The following is a 21459-nucleotide window of genomic DNA, read 5'->3' as shown; positions in this document are numbered from 1 at the left end:
CGAGAGAAGGGGGGCGGCTGGAAGCGAGGTCGCAGGTTGCAGCCGCAATCTTGGCCCTATATTGTCCTTCCCTTTCTCCCCCAAACACGTTTGCTCTGTCTTTCCTCCCATCCAGTATGTGCCATCTCCCCTCCCAAAACACCAATGACAGATAAAAATGGGGCGTCATTTTATTAGAGTCCAGAGATATCAGTTTTGGGCAGCAGCTGAGGGCAGCTTCACATAACTCTTCATTGGGGGTAGTGGCCGAATCTTTCTGCCAGCCCAGCCCCCCTTTCGTTGCCAAAGCCCGCTGTTAGGCCTCTTGCCCAGCCAGCGGTTCCGCCCAGCCTTGCCAATGACCCGTTTGTTATGATCAACGTTGGATACTCGGCCTACTGTTGCTATGCACGTGTCCAGCACCTGACAGAGAAAGCAGAGGGAAGAGATAGTATTGTGGGGGGGAAGAGTCTGACCATGTTGAGGGCAGGACTCTTGGGAAGGTTCTTGGATGAGAAGGGAGAGGACAGGGGCGCAGCACAGCATCACTGAACCTGAGTGCAGGTCCTACAGTTGAAAACAAAAGACACTGTTCTCTCTGCCATCGTGGTGCCAACCTGACTGGTTATCCCCTCATGCAGCCCAAAGGGCAGCCCCAGCTCAGGACAGTGCCTGACATAAAACACCTGGGAGCTATGTGGGCCAGGAAAGGTACATTCCAAAAATTCCTCCTTTGCTGATCCCTCCCACCTGTACCCCCACACACACCTGCATCTGCCTCTTAGAAGGCAGCTGGATGATGGCTGTCCCATTCACCTTTCGTAGCAGCACACCGCACGTCCCTGGGGAAGGGAGAAGCAGCTTTGCCACCCTCCACAGAGGAGGGGGTGGGGGGCAGACTTATAGGGGCCACACCCCTTTAGGAGCATATAAACTGGAGCAGGATGCATGCAGTGTTTTAGGTCAAAACATAAGCACTTCTTCATCCTCGTTTTCCTCTGCCAATGGACCCGATGTGGGTCTTTGGTTCAGAGAATTGTGACCTTGGGTACCACCTGGTCTTCCAAATTGTAAGACCCGTCCCCTCCCCGCCCCCAAGCAGCTTTCTCCATACCTGCGGCTCGGATATACTGGGCCCCCCGGCCTGGCTCACTCTCCACACTGTTGACGAGGGTCCCCACTGGCAAGGCCCCAAGAGGATGTGCATCCCCTTCCCGAGGAGCAACTACAAGACAGAATTTCATCAGCAACAGAATGCAGCCTCCCAGCCCACACACATCCGGTGGCCACCTCTCACCTGCCATGCGGCCTATGTGGTCAGAATTAAGGATTATATCTCCAGCCTGCATGTTTTCCGTGGCAACGATCCAGCGTTTCCGGTTGCCCCCAGCAACCAGAGCTATGTCTGCTGACCTGTTCAGGGTGAGTGACAGATGAGCAGACCATCCAGGCAGCCCCACATTTCTGAAAAGCCACAGAGTAGTCATTCAGTCGTGCCATCATCACCCCCCATCCCACTTGCCTACAGGGATCATAGCGGACGAGGATGACCTTCTCCTCAAAAGGTCCTGGCTTGGTTTCCTGCTCCGGCCGGAACCGAAGAAAGTCAATCATGCGATAACGTTGCTTGTGACCCCCGCCAATACCATGCACTCGGATTCGGCCTATGGTCAGGACAGTGAGGGGACATAATCCACGTCAGAATAACAGGCCTGTCCTGGGCAGAGAGCAGTGTTTCTAAACATTCTGAGTCAAGCAGAAAATTATAAAAAATTTCACAGCACAATGGGATAAATGGGGATGGGGAAACACATGGACCTTGGTAAAAACATAATTATATGATTATTAAAATTGTATAAAACTTCCAGATAAATTCTCTATAAATTACTAAATTCAGTAAGTTTATTGAGAGCCATTATCAATTTCAACTGTTATCAATTTTTTGAAGAATGTGAAGAAAAATGTCATAAACTTGCTGTGTATGCCCCATTTTCTTCAATTATTTAGATTGTCTTTAGGTGCACAGACCACCTGCCTGTTGCTTTGTATTCTACTCTTGTTCTTATACTCATCCTACATGTAGAAGAAATCCAGTAAGTGTGTTTTAATTGTATTCCTCTGCCTGCACCAACATACAGAAGGAGAGTCCTGCCATGTTTTTTCCCTTTATTGTTTAAATCCTCTTGCCCTTGCTCCCACCTGTGTGGTCTCGGCCTCCAGATTTCCTCATTTTCAATGGTGCAGTGGTATACGTGGTACGACTTTTCCAGGACACAAAGTTGGCACTAAGGGCCACAGAGGTAAGGAATGGGCGGCAGGGGAGCAACATCGAGGCAGAGGGCAGCTGGAGAGCATTGTTTGTCACCTGGAGATAAACAGAAACCTCTTTCACTTGAAAGCTAACTGAAGGAGAAGCATCATGGAACCAAGAGAGAGGGTAGAGACCAAGTTTAGCTTGTAGCCCCACTTCCTACTGGAAGTGTCCCAGATCAGCTGTCTAAAAACTACCCTTCACAGCTTGTACAAATAAGTGTGGAATGTTTACCCAGGTGTATGCGCGTTGATTACCTCTCCTCACTTGATCCTTTTACCTCTGAAGTATTTCTATAATGAAATGTTCTCCCCTTGGTGTGTCTCCTAATTCTGGCTCAATTCTCCTTCTCTAGGAAAATTTTCCCTCCCTAAACAACTCCCTTTTCCAGAGCTGGTAACTTCCACACATCCATGTACCACCCATCAGCACCAATGCCTTTTGCCCATTTGCACTATGTTTCTGGGAGTTTTTCAGATATAAATGGAAGGTTGGGATCATTTCTGTCTTGTTCCCTCTTGTATTCCCAGAATTTCACAGAGTAGGTTTTGAATTTTAAGTATGCATCTGCTGCCCAGCTGGTGTGCTCAGTGGATTGAGCGTCATTCCATGGACCAAGAGGTCCCGGATTCAATTCCCAGTCAGGGGCACATGCCTGGGTTGTGGGCTCCATCCCTAGTAGTGGGCGTGCAGGAGGCAGCTGATCAATGTCTCTCTCACTGATGTTTCTATCTCCCTCTCCTCCCTTCCTCTCTATCTAAAAATCAACAAAAACATAATCTTTTTTAAAAAAGGTATGCATCTGCCAAACTCTACCATCAGCCCGAGGTCCAGAGCAAGACTTTCAACTTTTCTTTTCTGTGACTCATGAATTGCCCACTAGGAACCTTAGGCCCCTATTCTTGGTATCTCATTCTGCATTCTCTAATCTCATCCTTAATGGTTTTTATAATGGTTATGATATCATAACCATTGCATAATCTCAGGCTTTGAAGCCAGTCCGACTAGCTCAAATAGTTGGTGTATGACCTTCAACTACTCATCAGTTTTCGCTCATGAGAATATAAGATATAACTACCTTACAGAGTGATCTGAAAAGAGTTCACTTATTTAAAACCTCTATTACTTATGTCTGGCTTATGATAGGCACTCAATAAGTGTCAATTACTATTGAGACTTGTACAACCGGTTATTCGTAAAGCACGTTCACCTCCAATATCTCGTCTGAGGAATCCAGCGGCCCTGTCAGATAACAACACTTATAGAGGAGAAAACTGAGGATTAGAGTGACTTATCCAAGGTCACGGGCCGGCGTGACTAATGACCAGACTCGCATCCCCGCCTCCTATCCCCGGGGGTCCCCTTTCCGGCGGCCCGAACGGAAACAGCCTCATTCCCGGGTAAGCTGGGTTACCTGGGCGGTTGGGAGCACACTCGGGCCGGGGGCGGCGGCAGCCGGGGGCGCCAGGCTCAGAGAGCCCAGAGCACGGGTCAGTACCCGCAGAGCCATGAGTGTAGCCGGGCACCGCCGGGCTCAGCAAGCCACCATCACCTCTAGCCCGGCGGCTGGCGCTCCGAGATGACGCTAAAGATTTCCTGTGCCGTCGCCCCCTCATGACGTAAAAGGGGCGGAAGGGGAACCGGAGAGCCAGCTGTGTACACACCTCCGTTCTCGCCTGCGCGTCCTCAGAGCCAATCCTCGGGCGGCTCTTAGGTCGCGTGACTGGGGAGCAGGCTCCACCCCTCGGAGCCGTCAAAACAATTGCCTCGAGCGGCAGCCATGATGGATTTAAAGGGGCAGTACCGGCAAGGGCGGCAGCCAGCTCGACACAGTGCGGGTGAGTCTTTGAGAGTAACTCCGGGGCTGAGGGTTGAGGTCCCGCTACCTCTTATTCCCGCACTCTCGGACAGATAACAAACCCCGCCGACTGACCTCACACCACTCCAGACAGACTAAAAAACTCCGCCCCCTGCGATTCTTCCCGCCCCTCAGTGTCCAAACAGACAGACAGACAGACAGTCGGCCTGCCCCGCCCCCTGCGCTACCAACTGACTCACAGACCTCGGGATTGTTGGGCCGCTGAGTCCTCACCCGCGACGCAGACCTCCACCGTCCACCTGCACCTCCCCCGTCACCCCCGCCCATCTCACTCCACCCCCATCCTGGGCCCCAGGGCAGGTGGACAGCCTGGGGCCCTCAACCGCATTCCAAAGCCCGGGAGACCACCTCCCAGCGCCACGTTTCCCTGTGACCCTGCAGCCGCTCAGCAGACCTGACACTCTTCCCTGCGTCATCAGGCCTCTGGGAGGCACCTTAAGGCAGTCTCTCAGAGCCTGTTAGCAGGGGATCCTAACCGACAGCCATGGAAGTGACTGAGCCAGGAGTGAGCAGGTCTTCCTCCTTACTCTTAACCAGACACGCCTCTTCTCGCGGGTCAGGTCCCAGATCAAGGCTCACTCCCTTCTTGGGAGAAAATAGCTCCCCAGGCTTGGGGTGAGGGAGAGATTGGCTTGGGGAAGGAGGAGGGACACTGGTCGTCTTTGCAGCAGGAGGGAGGGTGTTTGTCCTGGGTGGGGCTCTGTGCCAGGTCCTCTGGGTGGCTGTGAAGTGGCGAGAGAAGGGGTGAAAACGCTGGACTTCTGGACTTTGGGCAGGGCAGATCCTTCTGAGTGATCGGAGTTTCTTCCGGGCTCCGGCCTGAGTGCCACAGCCACGGGCTGTGCTCGGTAAACAGGTAAGAGGACTTCAACGATGAGAAACAAGACCCTTTTGAGGACGTAAGAAGCAGCCTGAGACCTGGAGGGTGGGAAATATGGGTTGAAAACTAGTGGGGAAAGAGTTAGGGCTGACCAGGTTTGGAGATGCGGGTCTTGGTTCTGTGGGTGCCGCAGCCTGAAGCTCTTGAGCCTGTTGGGGCCCTCTCATCTGGGTCCTGTGATGAAGGCTCCTGTTTTCTTCTTTTCCCTGATTTAACTTTGAAACGTATCCTTCCTTTTCCCCAAAACCTCTGCACTATTTTCTGCATATTCTCCTGTCTGCTTTAATGCTGTTCCCTTTGTGCAACTCTCCCCAAACACCCTGTGTTCCTTGTAATGCTGTCTTTCATCTCCTGATTCCTTTTCCTAAACCAAGCTCTCTCTCTCCAGTTCCTTTTCTTTTTTGGTCCTCAGTTCTAAATCCCTCTGCTAGTTATCAGGACCTTTGTTCCTTCTCTGTTTGTTTGTTTTTGTTGTTGTTGTTGTTGTTTTGTGTGTGTGTGTGTGTGTGTTTTGGTTTAAGTCATTTCCTCTCCCTCTTTCTTTCCCACAACCTTAAGCTTTATGTTTTTAGTGTTGTAGGTTCCCTCCCCACTGGTCACTGTCTCTCTCCAATTAAAACACAAGGTTGCCCATACTCTCTCTCATCTCTTAACTTGGATCCTCACCACCCTGTAACCAAGATGCTCAGCCTTTCTTTCTTATTTTTACCTCACTTGAGCTCTGTTGTTTTCCTAGCCCAGGCAAGGTCCTCCAGGGCAGGATGTCGGGCCTGGTGTTGGGGCAGCGAGATGAACCTGCAGGGCACCGGCTCAGCCAGGAGGAGATCTTGGGAAGCACTCGGCTGGTGAGCCAAGGGCTGGAGGCCCTACACAGTGAACACCAGGCTGTACTGCAAAGCCTGTCCCATACCATTGAGTGTCTGCAGCAGGGAGGCCATGAAGAAGGACTGGTGGTGCATGAGAAGGCCCGGCAGCTGCGCCGTTCCATGGAAAACATTGAGCTGGGGCTGAGTGAGGCCCAGGTGAGAGGGAAGACATGGTGCCAGGTGGTCCATGGAGGAGCAGTTGTCTGATTGGAGGTTTGGGATTACTTAGGATCCCCTGGTCCTAGATTCTTGCATTCATTCATTCATTCATTCACTCAGTAAATATGTATTAAGCTCCTACTATGTGCCAGGCACCACTCTTCTGTGCACTAGAGACACAACATGAACACAACACTCAAAAATCTTTGCCACCTTAGAGCTTACTTTCTTGCGAGGGGAGGCAGATAACCCTATCTAATAAAGAGGGAATATGCTAATTGACCCTCACACCATCACAAAGATGGCGGCACCCACAGCCAATAAGGAGGGAATATGCTAATTGACTGCCTCACCCTCAAAGATGGTGGCACCTACAGCCTATAAGGAGGGAATATGTTAATTTACTGCCATGCCCTCAAAGATGGCAGTGCCCACAGCCATAAGATGGCAGTGCCCAGTCCACTCAGCCCTGCCAGGGCAGCAGGCGTGCAGCAATGTCAGGCCTGCCCCCAGGCGAGCCTGGCCTCTCTGCACGCCTGCCTCTGGAGTCCCCAAGTCCCCTCAGCCCCCCAGCCACCCAGGGCTGGCCTGAGGTGCTGGCAAGCTTTGGATGGTGGCTGCCCAGCCACCCAGGTCCATCCGAGGCTCAGGTAACCAGGGCTGACCGAGGCTTGCACTGCTGGCAGTGGCAGCAGCAGAGGTGTGATGGGGCATCGCCTTCCCTGATCGCCGGGACGCCTCCCACCCCTGAGGGTTCCTGGACTGTGAGAGGGGGCAGGCAGGGCTAAGGGACACCCCCTCCAGTGCATGAATTTTCATGTACCGGGCCTCTAGTGCATACATAAATTAGTAAATGATTTCAGTATGCCACAGTGATAATTGCTAAGGATAAAAGAATAAAATTAAAGCAGGGAAGGGGATTAGGAAGTATGGAGAAGGCATATGAGTTTAGATAGAGTGGTCAAAAAAAGGCTTTACTGGCCTGGCCAGGGTGGCTCAGTGGTTGTGAACCACTGAGGTCACCATTTCGATTCCCTGTCAGGGCACATGCCTGGGCTCGATCCCCAGTAGGGGGCGTGCAGGAGGCAGCCAACCAATGATTCTCTCTCATCATTGATTTTTTCCATCTCTCTACCCCTCTCTTTAAAATTAATAAAAACATTTTTTTAAAAAAAACAACAACAAAGGTTTCACTGAAATGGTGACATTAGAGCAAAGGTTTGAAGAGGAGGGAATGAGTCATGCAATAAACGGGGAAAAGGCATCCTAAGCAGAATGTACAGCAAGTGCAAAGGCCCTGAACCAGGGCCTTTTCAATGAGCTCAGTGAGGGCCAGTGTGGCTACAGTACTGTGAATGAGGGGAACCAAAATAGAAAATGAAGTTCAAGAGGTAATGGGGTTGGGGAGAAGGGGAAGATCATGTGGAACTTGTAAGTCATAAGGATGAGGAGAGGAGAGATAACATATTAAAAATATCATCTGGCTGTTGGGTTGAGAATGGACTCTAAGGGAACCAGGGCAGGAACAGGGAGGCCAGTAAGAAGGCTATTGTAGTAATTCAGGTAGGAATTGATGGTGGCTTGGCCTAGGGTGGTGACTATGGAGTTGGTGAGAAATTGGATTCAGGGTATATTTTGAAGATAGAGCCATTGCTCCCCAACCCCACTTCCTGGCTTCTGCTAGTCTTGCCACCACTCCTCCTGCCTATCCCTGAACACTCCTAGCCAGCATCTGGTGCTCACAGGATGTGCCCACCTAGGTGATGCTGGCTTTGGCCAGCCACCTGAGCACAGTGGAGTCAGAGAAACAGAAGCTGCGGGCTCAAGTACGTCGGCTGTGCCAGGAGAACCAGTGGCTCCGGGACGAACTGGCAGGTACCCAGCAGCGGCTACAGCACAGTGAGCAGGCCGTGGCTCAGCTGGAGGAGGAAAAGAAGCACCTGGAGTTCCTGGGGCAGCTGCGGCAGTATGACGAGGATGGGCACACCACGGTAAGCATGTACAGGCAAGGCTGCCAGGGTGGGGGCGTTCAGATAGCTGGGAGTCACCACAGTTAATGGGGCAATTGCCCCATCATCTGCAGGGGGCAACACTGCTGCTCAACCTGCCCCACCTGGCAGAATTCAGGTCCTGACCCCAGCTCCAGCTGACAGCAAGGGGAAAGAATAGTCACTCATTCAATCGACATTTAACTAAGTGACTATCATATATGCTAGGCACTGTGCACTCCCCTGGGGATGCAACAGTGGACAAGGCAGAGTTCCTGCTCTCACAATTATAGATTTGTGTGGGGAAACAGATAAAACACCTGGACAGTTCTATCCAGAATCCTAAGTGCTACAATTAGGGAAAGCATAGCCCAGTTGAACAAGAAACTCCTAAAATTTGCTCTTAAAATGTATGAAATTTAACCCTCACTCAACAGGCCTTTATATATCTTTAAGCAGTTCAAGAAGATATGTATAGGAGATATGTAAAGAACTAGAAAAGAGAGTTTCTGGGTTTTCTTGAGCTTATTTTTTTTTTTTTTTCCTTTTCATTTTTTTATTAAGGTATTATATGTGTACATATCTTACCATTGCCCTCCCCACACCCCACTCCCATATATGCCCCCACCCCCCAGAGTTTTGCATCCATTGGTTATGCTTATATGCATGCATACAAGTCCTTTGATTGATCTCTTATCTCCCCCACCTCTCCCTAACCTTCCCCTTGTAATTTGACAGTCTGTTTGATGCTTTACTGTCTCTGTATCTATCTTTTTGTTCAAGTTTATAATGTTCTTTATTATCCATAAATGAGTGAGATCATGTGGTATTTTTCTTTCATTGACTGATTTCTTGAGCTTATAATGTAGCTGTAGGAACAAGACTTACGTACGAGAACACATGTGGGACAACACAAAGCAACAGATGCTCAGTGCTGGGTGAGGGGTCCAGTCAGTGTGGGAAGAATTGCAAGGAGATAGGTTCCTGGTGACTGGAATGGTCTGAGAAAGAGTCACAGAGGAGGCAGGGTACAGGGATGGTAAGATATAGGTTAGATTTTTAAATTTAAATGGTTAGGGGTTCTGATAGATTTTGATGGATGATGATGGAGAGGGAGGAGCTTTCTAAACTGGGGGGTGGGGGTGTCATAGATAAGGCTCCAGGGCTGGGAAGCTGGTCTATTCCAGGGGAGGTGTGCTGGTTGCATGGGACACAATGGGGAAGCTGGGCAGCAGGGTGGGAGGTGTTTGTACAAGGCTGCAGTGCCTGTGGGCACAGCGAAGTTGCCCAGTGTGAAAGTAGGTTAGACAGTGAGGGTTGGGCACTAAGTCCAGCATGAGCAGTGGCAGATGATGGGCACAGGCTGAGGTAGACACTTTGGGTATGTGTCAGTAAGATCAGACACACTCCCTGCCCTCAGGACAGACAGGGCAGACATATAATCAATGTAAACACATAGGACTATAATTACAGGAGTTGAGGGGGCGAGAGGTGGAGGCTGGAGAATGAAGGTACTTAGGAAGGAAGCTCTCTGAATGTGAAGAAAGGGAAAGTCGAGATTTGCAAACAAGAGGCCTTAGCTTGGTGAAACAAATGCTGGCCTTCCCAGGGGCAGGGACAGGAACAAGGTTGTTTCCTGGACCTCACCTGTCAGGGATTTCATGGTTCAGAGGGGCCCTAAGAAGGTTACTGGGGGGATATCTTTGCCCAGATATGCTGCTGCTTTCTTTCTAGGAGGAGAAGGAAGGTGATGCTACCAAGGATTCCCTGGATGACCTTTTCCCCAATGAGGAAGAAGAAGACCCAAGCAATGGCTGTGAGTCTGTCACTGGAATGGGAGGGTGAAGAGGGGCAGCAGGAACCTGGCCAGCTGTGCCCCCTCCCCCAGCCCCCCGACAAAGGATGCTCACCATCCAGAAATAGGTTCTCCTTCCTCTGGAGATGGGGCAGAGACTTGGCTGGTACTTTGATTTCCTCAGCCTCCCCATCATTTCTTACTCATCAACATTTAGTAAAACACTTAACATGTGCCAGGTACTGTGCTAAGCACTAGGCATACCGAGATGAGAATGACAGGGGTCTGGCCAGTATGGAGTTCACAGTTGAGCGGGAGAGGGACTCTGGAGTGGAGGAACACGAGCTCCTCAAGGGAAAGAACCAGGTCTCTCTTATCTTTGTATCTCTGGCACAGCCCCTGGCTCATACTTAGGAAGTAAATGTTGAGTGAATGAATTACTGGGTGAACAAATGGAACAGGTTCAAGGGAGTGGGCAAAAGAATAAAGGTTCAGGCAGATCTCCAGAGAGAGAGCCCAGTGGTGGTGGGGGCGGGAAGGTGCAGGCGTGGAATAAGACAGGGAGTAGGGGTGGGGAGGGCAGACAGCAAAGGAGAGAGGAAGAGTTCCCTGAGGAAGTCTCCTGTTCGTTTTCTGGGATGGTTTAGTGTCACGTGGCCAGGGCGCCCAACATAGTGGATATGAGATCCCAGCAAGATTACGGACTCTGCACAACTTGGTGATCCAGTATGCAGCTCAGGGTCGCTACGAGGTGGCCGTGCCGCTCTGTAAGCAGGCACTGGAGGACCTGGAGCGCACATCTGGCCGGGGCCACCCAGATGTTGCAACCATGCTCAACATCCTTGCTCTGGTGTATCGGTGAGTACTGCCCTCCCTCTGGCCACAAATCTGCTTCCAGGTTCCACCTTGATCCATCTTTGGCTCCCATTCCTCCTCTCCACTGGCTATCTCTTCTCCCTGCTGGGCCTTCCAGGTGTATGCCACTTGGAGGCTTTCTTCTGTACCGGAACTCTCATTCTATCCATACCTGAGCCCTTGATCTTAAAGAATATTCATTTCTCAGGCTCTTTGCTTTTCCAGTCTTTCTCCTGGGAAGGGTCTCTTTCTCTGCTTCTTGTGTCCAATAACTGGTGGCCTCCTCTTGACATGGTAGAGTTTTGCATACAGTATGGGTGTATTGGTGAGCCCCTGTCACTGTTCACATGGGGCTTCGTGTCTCTTCATGGTGGGTCCAATCCCTAAATGTATCTCAGGCATCCCAAAGGAAAGGAGGAAAGGAGATGGCAGAGTTCACAGTAACCCCTTGATACTTTTGTCCTCTTCCAGGGACCAGAATAAGTATAAGGAAGCTGCCCACCTGCTGAATGATGCCCTCAGCATCCGGGAGAGCACCCTGGGCCGGGACCACCCTGCGGTCAGTATTCCTTGATCTCCTTCCCTCATGCTCTTTTGGTCTCTCTTAACTTGTCTATCCTCTGTCTGCAGCTTAGTCACTGGGGATGCTCAAGAAGGAGATGTGAGGACTCCTTTCTTCCAGGCACTGTCTACTGATCCCAATTCTGAGACCCAAATGACGCCTTAAAAAAAAGTTTTTATTGATTTTAGAGAGAAAGAGGAAGGGAGATGGGAAGAGAGAGAGAGAGAGAGAGAGAGAGAGAGAGAGAGAAACATCAATGTGAGAGAGAAATATCCATCAGCTGCCTTCTACATGCTCCTTACTGGGGATCGAGCCCAAAACCTGGGCATGTGCCCTGACTGGGAATCAAACCAGTGACCTTTTGGTGCATGGGATGATACTCAACCAACTGTGCCACACCAGCCAGGGCCAAATGACTCCTTCTTATAATGAATATTTTCCAGAAACTTAATTCATAGATATGTAATCTACCTACACATATAATTTTCAAAACATTTAATGATACCTTATTAATATAGAAGTGAAACAGGGAAAGTAATTTACCTATATATATAAAAAGCCAGTGTCCGTGACGAACGTGATGACCAAATGACAGGTCACCATGAAGGCGGTTGGGCGGGGTGGCAAATGTGAGGAGCAGCAGCGGGCAGGTGGGCGCAGCTGCGAGTGTGGTGGGGCTGTGAGCAGTGGCGGGCTACTGCATGCGATTTCGCGTGTTGGGCCTCTAGTAATAAAATAATATATACAATACATTACAATGAAATAAAAATATAATGTAACAGTTGTACTGAATATAACTATGCTAGAAGATATGATATAGTAGTCTGATATATAATGAATAATTTTATATTTAGAAGGGGTAAGACCAGGAAACCATTCTATATAAGTATTAAGCCCTGCAGGTGTGGCCCAGGGGTTGAGCATTGACCTCTGAACCAGGAGATCACAGATCGATTCCAGGTCAGGGCACATGCCTGGGTTGCGAGCTTCATCCCCACTAGGGGGCATGCAGGAGGCAGCCAATCATGATTCTCTCTCATTATTGATGCTTCTATGTCTCTCTCCCTCTCCCTTCCTCTCTAAAATTAATAACAACTTATTTTTAAAAAAATAAGTATTAAAAATGACAGCAGAAAGATTGGTGGATATGAGATTAAAATCTAGTGTTAGAATAAGTAACAACAGACCAGATTTATTTGTATATCATAAAACAGAGAGAAATAAGTAGGGGTAGCATGCTAAGGTAAACAATAGGTTGTCAAAATGAAGAAAATGAGAAATAAGATATTTCTGGAAGCGAACTAACTGTGTGAAAATAATTCTCTATGTTATGACATGTGATAGGCAGAGATGCTGTATCTCAGAAAACATAACTCGTGTCTTGATATCCCACCAAGTGTCAAAGCTTACATTCAGTGTCTTAATGTCAGGTAGGACATTCAAAATTTGGCAGAGCTATTCCATACATGCAGAACATCTGTAGCTTCCTTGCCTCCTAAAAGGAAATAAGGCCCCCAATATTCATGGCAACCAAAAACAAACAAAAAACAAACAAACAAACAAACAAACAAAAAAACCACACAAAGAAAACCCACCTTCAGAAATGTCAAAAAATGCCCTTAGGTGGCTATACCACCCCCATAGAGAACCCCAGACCATCCAGTTCAGCAATTCCCCCTCCCCTGACTCTGGCTAGGGTGGCAGAGTCCATTTCTCTTGGGGTTGTGCAGCATGGGGGAGGACCTCCAACTCTCAATGTCCTTGAAAGCACCAGTGTCTGAGGGGACAGGCCTGTCTTCCTAGGTGGCTGCCACACTCAACAATCTGGCTGTGCTCTACGGTAAAAGGGGCAAATACAAGGAGGCGGAGCCGCTGTGCCAGCGGGCACTGGAGATCCGAGAAAAGGTGCCCACATCCTCTCCCCATTCTTCCCTGCTGCTGTGACCCCTTCTCCACCATCTCTCTTCTGGTTTACCCTCTTGCCTCACTTCTTTGTTTCTCACCTCCCTAGCTCTGCCTTGACTTCTTTTTTTTTTGTTAATTTTTTTTGTTATTGTCTGAAGTTTTACATACGTCTCCTTTTTCCCCAATTGACCTCTCCCCCCCAGCCATTCCCACCCCGGGCAAGCCCCCACCACCCCAGTGTCTGTGTCCATTGGTTATGCTAATATGCATGCATACAAGTTCTTTGCTTGCTCTCTAACCGCCCCCCTCCCCTGCCATTTGTCTCTGGATCTATTTTTGCTCATCAAATTATGTTGATCATTATATCCCACATATGAGTGAGATCATGTGATATTTATCTTTCTCTGACTGGCTTATTTCGCTTAGCATAATGCTCTCCAGATCCATCCATGCTGTTGCAAATGGTAAAAGTTCCTTCTTTTTTATAGCAGCATAGTATTCCATTGTGTAGATGTACCACAGTTTTCTAATCCACTCATCTGCTGATGGGCACTTGGGTTGTTTCCAAATCTTAGCTATGGTAAATTGTGCTGCTATGAACATAGAGGTGCATATATCCTTTCTGATTGGTGTTTCTGGTTTCTTGGTTGTCTTCTCTTCTGTCATTCCCTTTCCCCGTTCCCTGTAGGTGCATGTGCATGCATGTGCACACACGGACACACATACTTACAGCCACCTATCCCTCCTTTGCTTCCCTTCAGGTCCTGGGCACTGACCACCCAGATGTGGCAAAGCAGCTGAACAACCTGGCCCTGTTGTGCCAAAACCAGGGCAAGTATGAGGCTGTGGAACGCTATTACCGGAGGGCACTGGCCATCTATGAAGGGCAGCTGGGACCAGACAACCCTAATGTAGCCCGGACCAAGAATAACCTGGTAAGGGACGAGGGGGCAAAGTGGGTGGAAGGAGGGGAAGGGACAGCATCATAGTCTGGTACATTAACACCATCACCTTTGTGCCATCTCTGGGGCTGCCTTTGGGGCTGAGGGATCTGCTTCACTCCAGTGGGAAGCAGAAGTCCTATAGCCTCTTAGGAGTGGAGTGGGAACACTCTTGACCCACAGCTAGGAAAAGAGGTGTGAGGAGTGGACGTCCCTGAGCCTGGCTGAGAGCTTGTCTCCATCTCTTGCTCCTGTGTTTTTGCCTTCCTGCCCCTAGGCTTCCTGTTACCTGAAACAGGGTAAATATGCCGAGGCTGAGACGCTCTACAAAGAGATCCTGACCCAAGCCCATGTGCAGGAGTTTGGGTCTGTGGATGGTGAGTGGTGATAGCCTGGAGAGGGAGCTGCTGGGAGGAATGGGGGTTAGGCCACAGTGGTTCCCAGGGGGAGCCAGATCCCTTTAGTCCAGCCCTATGGGCCACTGGGTCCTGGCTCCCCCCATACTGTAAAGCTCAGTTTTCTAACCTTGCCATGCCATCCCATGTATCACCCCTAGATAACCACAAGCCCATCTGGATGCATGCAGAGGAGCGGGAGGAAATGAGCAAAGTGAGTGGGGGGAGCCAGCCTGGGGAGCCGGAGGCTCTCAGGACCTCTGTCTTACTCCTTGCACTAGCCCAGTTCTTCACTTCCCAACCAAGCACCAGCCCCAGATGCACGGTGCCTTCCCCAACCCAGCCTGCACCCTAGCCCAGCTCCAGCTTGCACCCCAAATCTCTGTAGTCACATCTCTGGCTTCCTCTCCCCTTCTGTCCTCCTGCAGACCCTGCACCGGGAGGGCGGCACACCCTACGTGGAGTACGGAGGCTGGTACAAGGCCTGCAAAGTGAGCAGGTAAGCGGCAGGGAGAAGGTGGCTTGGCCTCTGAGGCCCTCCATGCAGCCCTGATCCTGGCCTCCCGGACCTTTCCCTTTCTCCCCTATGACTTTCCTTGGCCTTAGCTCTGCTCTCTCCCTCTCCTGTTTCTTTTTTCTTTTTTAATCCTCACCCAAGGATATTTTTCTTTTTTTAAAAAAAAATATATATTTTATTGAATTTTTACAGAGAGGAAGAGAGAGGGATAGAGAGTTAGAAACATCGATGAGAGAGAAACATCAATCAGCTGCCTCCTGCACACCCCCCACCGGGGACATGCCCGCAACCAAGGCACATGCCCTTGACCGGAATCGAACCCGGGACCCTTCAGTCTGCAGGCCGACGCTCTATCCACTGAGCCAAACCGGTTTCGGCCCAAGGATATTTTTCAATTGATTTTTTATTTTATTATTTTTTTTACTTGTAAATTTTGCATTTATTATAACAAAAATTATGACATGTTCATCTGTGCATTCGGCTTTAATGTAACTGTTGGTATGTAAATGGTCTGACTGGACTCTACAATCATGCTGATTGTGGCAGCAGAAAGGAACATAATTAGAAAGTGTCTGCAAAAATCAAGAGGCTGGGTAGGCAGGAGAGGACGGGAAAAGGCTCAGAGGCCCCCTGGGTGCAGGTTCCTTTCCAGTGGCCTAAGAGGCACCTTATCTGAATGGAAATGCTCTTCACTGCTCAGCCTCATCATTGAATGAACTAGTGTGGGTTAGGAGGTGGGTGTGGGTGGGAAGGCTCCTCAGAAGGGGAGGGAGGGAAAAGTCAGTTGTTTAGACTGTGTCCTTATGCCCAAACTACAAAACATCTGAAGCATCACTATACAACACGGAGCTTCAATTGCTTTTTTAGAGAGAGGTGGAAGAGAGAGGGAAAGACAGAGAGAAATATTCATGTGAGAGAAATACATCAATTGGTTGCCTCCTGCGCGAGCCCCGACCAGGGCCCGGGCCTCAAAGGAGCCTGCAGATTGTGGAAGGGCAGGGCTTCCCTCGAACCCGTGACCCTTCGGTCTTTAGGCCGATGTTCTGTCCATTGAGCCAAACCGCTTAGGGCTCCTGTTTCTTTTTAGAGCCCATCTTCACTTCCTTCCCTGGTCTCACCCCCCACAGCCCCACAGTGAACACCACTCTGAGAAACCTAGGAGCTCTGTACAGGCGCCAGGGAAAGCTGGAGGCAGCCGAGACCCTGGAGGAATGTGCTCTGCGTTCCCGGAAACAGGTCAGAGACTGGGAGGGGAAGGGTATCCCGAGGTAGGGCCCTAGGGACAGGACCACTGAGGCTTCTTCTGAGTCTCGGAAGAATAAGAGGAGGGACCGAGGAGGGAGACCTAGAGAGGAAGGTGCTAACCCTTGTGGTTGTGGTGGTTTTAAGTGTGTTCTTACCCAAACCTGCCCTTTGTGGTCAGAACTCCAAGTTCAAGGTTCACTTCCCTAAAAGGGATTATTAAAAGGGAAGCCCTGCCCTTGCACATTTGTTGACTGTTAAAGAGAGGCATGCATGGATGGTGTGGATGAAGGGAGCCCAATGTCAAGAGAGTTTCTCCATTGGTGGGTGTTAGCTCATCAGTGGGTCAAGAAATCAATTCAGTATGTGCCATGGCTAAACATATATATGCATCTATATGTAGGAATGCATCGCACATAGAAAAGGCGGGTATTGTTCCAGTTTGTGTACTGGGACATCACAAGGAAAAGTGTCTTCCTCCCTGTGGCTGATGGTGAAAAAGGTTTGAAAGACCCATCCTGAGGAGTAAGGAGTGGCAAGTCCCAGCTTCTTCCTTTTTCTTCCAGGGCACTGACCCTATCAGCCAGACCAAGGTGGCTGAGCTGCTTGGGGAGGGTGACAGTGGAAGGACCTCCCAGGAGGGTCCTGGGAGCAGCGTGAAATACGAGGGAGGTGAAGATGCCTCTGTGGCTGTGGAGTGGTCAGGGGTAAGTCTGACAATTGCCCCTGGATCTCTCCTGCCCCCGCCTGCTGGTGGTAGTGAGAGGCTCTGAGCCTGTCCATGAAGGACAGGAGAACATGTCCCCACTCCAGTTCAGTCAAGACTCTCCCTCTCGGAGGAATCTCTACCAGCCAGCTAGTGACAGGGCTCTGGTTTTCAGTCCCTGGGCTTTGGGGGGAGGGGTGTGTGTGCAGAATAAATGGCAGGAGTAGACTCAGAAGCCAGTCTGCATTGGGTCCCCTTAGCTTCTGTTCCTCATCCTTCTCCACCAGGATGGCAGTGGGACCCTGCAGAGGAGTGGCTCTCTCGGCAAGATCCGGGATATGCTTCGTAGAAGCAGTGAACTCCTGGTGAAGAAGCTCCAGGGAACTGAACCTCGGTCCTCCAGGTACGCAATGAGACTGAGTTAGGGCAAAGCAGGCAAGTGAGCCCTGTCCTCCAAAGCCTCTTGGCCTCTCACCTCTGGAGAAGTGTCTTGGAGAGAATCATAGAGCAGGTCAATGGGATGTCCATGGAGAGAGTTCAGGAAAAATGGGTGCCCCAGTAGGGGGAAAGGACACCTGAGGAGATGCTATTTACCGATGAAGATAAGAAAGTGTGTGTGTGTGTGTGGGGGGGGGGGGGCGGGATGGGGAGGAGGCAGTGACTTGCTTTTGTGTGGCAGACCCACAGTCTTAGTAACACTGGAAGTGCCCTGGCCAGTGTTGCTCAGTGGTTAGAGTGTCAGCCTGAGCACTGAAGGATTGAGGGCTGGATTCCTGGTCAAGGGCACATACTCTGGTTGCAGGTTCCATTCCGGACCCCGGGTTGGGTCAGGAGTGTGGAGGAGGCAACGAATTGATGTGTCTCTCACATCCATCTTTCTCTCTCTTTCTCTCTCTCCCTCTCTTCCTTCCTCCCTCCCTCCCTCTCTTCCTCCCTCTACTCTCTCTAAAGAAAAAATCAATGGAAAAAATATCCTTGGGTGAGGACTAACAAAACAAAACAAAAATAAAAAAAAGGAAGAGAAGAGGTCTTAATTCTTTCTTTTCCATTGTAGCAGCAACATGAAGCGGGCAGCCTCCTTAAACTATCTGAACCATCCCAGTGCAGCACCCCTGCAGGTGAGAGCAGTGCTGGTGAGCTTATTGGTGGGTGAGAAAGAAAAGACAGCCTTAGAGCAAACCCAGGGGGAGTTAGGGAAGAGAGAGAGTCATCTGGGATGAAGACTCTGGCTACAGAACCGGACCTGGCAGACGGAATCAGGCAGGCGGCTCGGTGGTGGTGGTGGTGGTGGTGGTGGTGGTGGTGACTAGGAAGGGACAGTTTCAGGTCAGAGATAGTAGCAATTAAATTAATCAGGGGGTAACAGGAGTCGGTGTTCTCTAAACTGGTACTTTAGAATTAGTAATAATTCAAGAAAGATTTGGGGATTCTAATTGCTCTTCCTCCTGTAGCCACCTTACCCTGGGGAATCAGTAGTCAAGAAAAAGGGAAAAAGAAAAAAGTATTCAATCATCTCCTTTTGAAAAAACAGTAATGACATTTTAACGGAAATGACCACTTGCATCAACACATTCAAAGTATATGCCAATATTCATGTGGCTCTTCCAGGTCTTTTCTCCACCAGACTGTAGCCTTCTGGAAAATCCTAGCAAAGCCTCAGATCTTGGGGTTGAGGTTCCATTGTAGGTCAAGAGATAAGACTGCAGCCATGAGATGGACAGACTCCAGGGGACAGTCTTCAGGAGGCTGAGGTTCCGGGGCTGATGGCCTATGTTGTCTGTTTCAGGTCTCCCGAGGCCTCAGTGCCAGCACTATGGACCTCTCTTCAAGAAGCTGACATTCAACCCACCCCCCAGGTCTCCTGGGTCCCCCCACAGCCCTCACAGCATTCCCTCTTGCTCCAGGCCCTTCCAGCCCCTTGGTGGGACAGTGAAGGGGCGCAGTCAACCAGAAGATTGCTGCTGCCCTTAGGGTCTCAGCTCCCTCCTCAGGAATCCTTTTCAAGGACCCTCACGACATCCTCTCCCCACCCCTCCTCTCCCCACCCCGTGGTCCTCTCAGTAACTAGCTCTGAGGCTCCCAGGGTGGGTAAGGAGCAGGTATGCACCTCAGAGATGCAGCCTGCTGCTGGCTTTTCTGTCAGAGGTTTTGGGCTGGCCAAGCAAGATACCTGGCCCTGGCCTCTCTTGTTCCCTCGGCTGCCTCACTTCAGGTCCATGTATTTCACTTTTCTTAAATAAAAGAATCAGGTAACCATTCTGCCACTTGAGTCCTGATTGAAGAGGGTAGGAAGCAAGGGTTGTGTTGGGGCCCTTCACGGAAGGGAAGGGCGAGGAGCAGTGATGGATGGGGCAACAGGAGGCGTGTTGATTCTTGGACCTCTCCACTCGTCCTTCCCCTGTTTGTATCCTCTCCAGCAGGGCTGCAGGAAGGCATCTGGGGGATGGGGGAGGAGGCCCACAACCCAAGGAGAAGGTGCTGTGGACTGGGTTGTCAGGGACATGTGGTGGCCATGTGGCAGGACCCTGGAGTCCTGGCGCCACTGCTCCCGGGCTGTGAGGCCCTCTGTGGCTGCCCCTCCTCCTCCCAGCTGCTTGGGGGAAGGGAGGTCTAAGCAGGCCTGGGGGGCCCTCCGGAGCCAGAGGGGAAGGAGGCACTCACTATCCATCCCCTCTCAGCATATCCTGGAGGCCTGAACAGCAGCTGGGGCCCATCTTCTAAAGCTTGACTCCTCCTGACCCGCCTCCTACACCCCTTGCTGCTTTCACAACAAAGAAAGAATGTGGGGGTGGTGGCGCTGGGGTGGGGGTGCCTGGAACAAGGGCTGTGCTGGGCCTCCCCACAGCTGGAGACTTGGCCATGCCCTGACACAGCCCAGACTGCCTGGAGATGGACTTGGGATGAATTTGTCAGTTTAACAGCCTTCAGCCTGGCGCTCTGAGTCCAGTCAGTTTCTACCTTTGGGCTCAATGTTGGTCCAGAGCCAAACCAGACCCCGGCCATGCACCGGGCCCTCATTTCTCCTGGGGCTACACCGTATCTCCAGGTTACCTTGCTTGGGGGACACCAAGGATAGCCTTCTGTTCTAGGTCTCCCTAAAGATTTCAGGTTGCCAAGTTCCCTCCCACCCGGAGACTTTGGGGGAATTGTTGGTCAGAGTCCCCTAGAAGGCCCAGAACTGACCATCCTCCCCAGGGGCCACGGAATCAAAAGTCACTATGGTCCCCCGATCCTTGCACGTTAGGCGGAAGGCACAGTCTATCTCACCCTACCTCGCTCAGGTCCAGGGCACTCTCCGGGCCTCCCTCTGCCCGGGATCCATCTCCAGACCCCTCCCCCAACTGCGAGCTCCTCCCCGCCACGACGGGGAGGGGGCGTTGAGGGGGCGGGGCGCCGCGCGGCGGCCGGCGGGGAGGGGGCGTCGTGGGGCGGGGCTTGGCGGCGGCGGCGGAGACGCGCGAGGACTCAGAGGTACCGGGCGCGCGCGGCTCCGGTTGGGGACGCCTCCGGCTCCGGCTGCTGCCTCGGCGCCCGCGCTTAGGTGCGCTCGGCCTCCAGGGCCCGCCGCGGAGCGCAGTCCGCGCGTCCGCCGTGCGCCCGCCCGGTGCCTTCCCCGAGCCCCCCGTGATGGGAGCTGCGCGGGGAGCCCCGAGCAGCCCCCGCCGGCTGCCTCTGCTCAGCGTCCTGCTGCTGCCGCTGCTGGGAGGTGAGTCCCGGCGAGCCGGGGGAGCGGGCTCGGGAGCGCGGGAGCCCCGCTGGTACCAGGGGGCACCCGGGGAGTGGGTTTGGGCGGCCGGAGCGGAGAAGTCACCCTGGCGAGGCTGGCTGGGGTGCGAGGTCCCGGCGGCTGGGAGGTGGCCAAGCCCCGAGCGGACTCGGTCGGTTGGGGACCCTGTGCCACCCACGTCCACGAGGTCGCGTTTCCAGCCTCCACGGAGTTTTCCCGGCCTGGGCGGAGAGTTTTGCTCGGGAGCTGCCGGGAGTTGCCGGCGCCCGGGCCGCGGTGGGGAGTTTATTTTCGGGAGAAAACCGACTACCCCCACTTAGGGGCGGTCAGTGAGGGGTCTGGCGGTGGGGGAGACGGGGTGCCCCCGGCGGGCTCAGCCCAGGTGCGGGAGGCCGGCCTGGGGCCAGATGCAGGGCGACCTGCGGCGCGCTGTAGCTTTGTTACCCTACGGCCGGCCCGGCGTTCCCGGCTTCCCTCCGCCGGGCGCCGGGGCCGAGCCGGGACCCCTGATGGCCCTGCCGGCGAGGGCGGAGGAAGGGAAGAATCAGGGGCCGCCCCCTCTCCTCTGGCTCCTGGGCCCGAGCCCACTCCCAGCCGGGGCTGAGTCTGGGGAGCCGAGTCCCAGGCTGTCGCGGTGACTAATGTGTGAAGGCCGCTGCCAAAATCGGGCATGGCCGGCCTCAAAGGTGCGGACGGGGTTTGTGCTGTGCTTCCTGGATTTCCATCCTGTGCCTCCAGCCGAGGAAAGCAAA

At 51.9% G+C, this 21459-nt stretch overlaps 3 protein-coding genes across 8 annotated transcripts in view; 2 read left to right on the top strand and 1 right to left on the bottom strand.

The window, feature by feature from the left end:
• Nucleotides 1–136: 136 nt before the first annotated feature.
• MRPL2 (mitochondrial ribosomal protein L2) lies at nucleotides 137–3916 on the bottom strand. Its single transcript, XM_079780310.1, has 7 exons — nucleotides 3705–3916; nucleotides 2179–2344; nucleotides 1502–1643; nucleotides 1277–1392; nucleotides 1094–1204; nucleotides 748–821; nucleotides 137–402 (listed from the first exon to the last, which is right to left on the bottom strand). Exons 1-7 carry the CDS (start codon nucleotides 3798–3800, stop codon nucleotides 190–192), a joined length of 918 nt encoding a protein of 305 aa, XP_079636436.1. The 5' UTR covers nucleotides 3801–3916; the 3' UTR covers nucleotides 137–189.
• A 163-nt stretch (nucleotides 3917–4079) lies between these two features.
• Nucleotides 4080–19239, top strand: KLC4 (kinesin light chain 4). 6 transcript variants are annotated; one of them, XM_079780306.1, is made up of 17 exons: nucleotides 4156–4682; nucleotides 4951–5025; nucleotides 5786–6071; nucleotides 7835–8065; nucleotides 9797–9878; nucleotides 10505–10715; nucleotides 11184–11271; nucleotides 13078–13179; nucleotides 13941–14114; nucleotides 14398–14497; nucleotides 14677–14729; nucleotides 14944–15014; nucleotides 16160–16268; nucleotides 16841–16981; nucleotides 17268–17383; nucleotides 18035–18098; nucleotides 18767–19239. In XM_079780306.1, the coding sequence occupies exons 3-17, from the start codon at nucleotides 5811–5813 to the stop codon at nucleotides 18815–18817; spliced, it is 1854 nt and encodes a 617-aa protein (XP_079636432.1). In that variant the 5' UTR covers nucleotides 4156–4682; nucleotides 4951–5025; nucleotides 5786–5810; the 3' UTR covers nucleotides 18818–19239. The 6 variants fall into 6 exon arrangements, with proteins under 6 accessions (XP_079636433.1, XP_079636432.1, XP_079636431.1 ...); XM_079780305.1 differs by having other exon boundaries at nucleotides 4946–5025; XM_079780307.1 differs by lacking the exons at nucleotides 4156–4682; nucleotides 4951–5025 and adding an exon at nucleotides 4080–4128.
• Nucleotides 19240–20425: 1186 nt separating this feature from the next.
• PTK7 (protein tyrosine kinase 7 (inactive)) overlaps nucleotides 20426–21459 on the top strand; it is a 59447-nt gene continuing 58413 nt past the window's right edge. Inside the window, exon 1 of the mRNA XM_079779785.1 lies at nucleotides 20426–20686. Within this exon, the coding sequence (XP_079635911.1) occupies nucleotides 20608–20686 (79 nt within the window). The 5' untranslated portion in view covers nucleotides 20426–20607. The remainder of the gene's footprint in view (nucleotides 20687–21459) is intronic.

The sequence above is a fragment of the Cnephaeus nilssonii genome, assembly GCF_951640355.1.
Source record: "Cnephaeus nilssonii genome assembly, chromosome: 9".
NCBI classification, from domain to species: Eukaryota; Metazoa; Chordata; class Mammalia; order Chiroptera; family Vespertilionidae; genus Cnephaeus; species Cnephaeus nilssonii.
Note: the sequence above shows the minus strand (reverse complement) of the source record. Positions and strands in the feature narration are given on the sequence as shown.

Bases quoted from the DNA above. Each gene is read 5' to 3' on its own strand.
- MRPL2 (XM_079780310.1), bottom strand. From the start codon at position 3,800: ATGGCTCTGCGGGTACTGACCCGTGCTCTGGGCTCTCTGAGCCTGGCG. The intron at 1,644-2,178 runs GTGGGAGCAAGG...TCCTGACCATAG, and splicing joins TGGAGGCCGAGACCACACAG to GCCGAATCCGAGTGCATGGT. The intron at 1,393-1,501 runs GCAAGTGGGATG...CACCCTGAACAG, and splicing joins GTCCGCTATGATCCCTGTAG to GTCAGCAGACATAGCTCTGG.
- KLC4 (XM_079780303.1), top strand. From the start codon at position 4,654: ATGGAAGTGACTGAGCCAGGAGTGAGCAG. The intron at 15,015-16,159 runs GTAAGCGGCAGG...CACCCCCCACAG, and splicing joins AAGGCCTGCAAAGTGAGCAG to CCCCACAGTGAACACCACTC. The intron at 18,099-18,766 runs GTGAGAGCAGTG...TGTCTGTTTCAG, and splicing joins CCAGTGCAGCACCCCTGCAG to GTCTCCCGAGGCCTCAGTGC.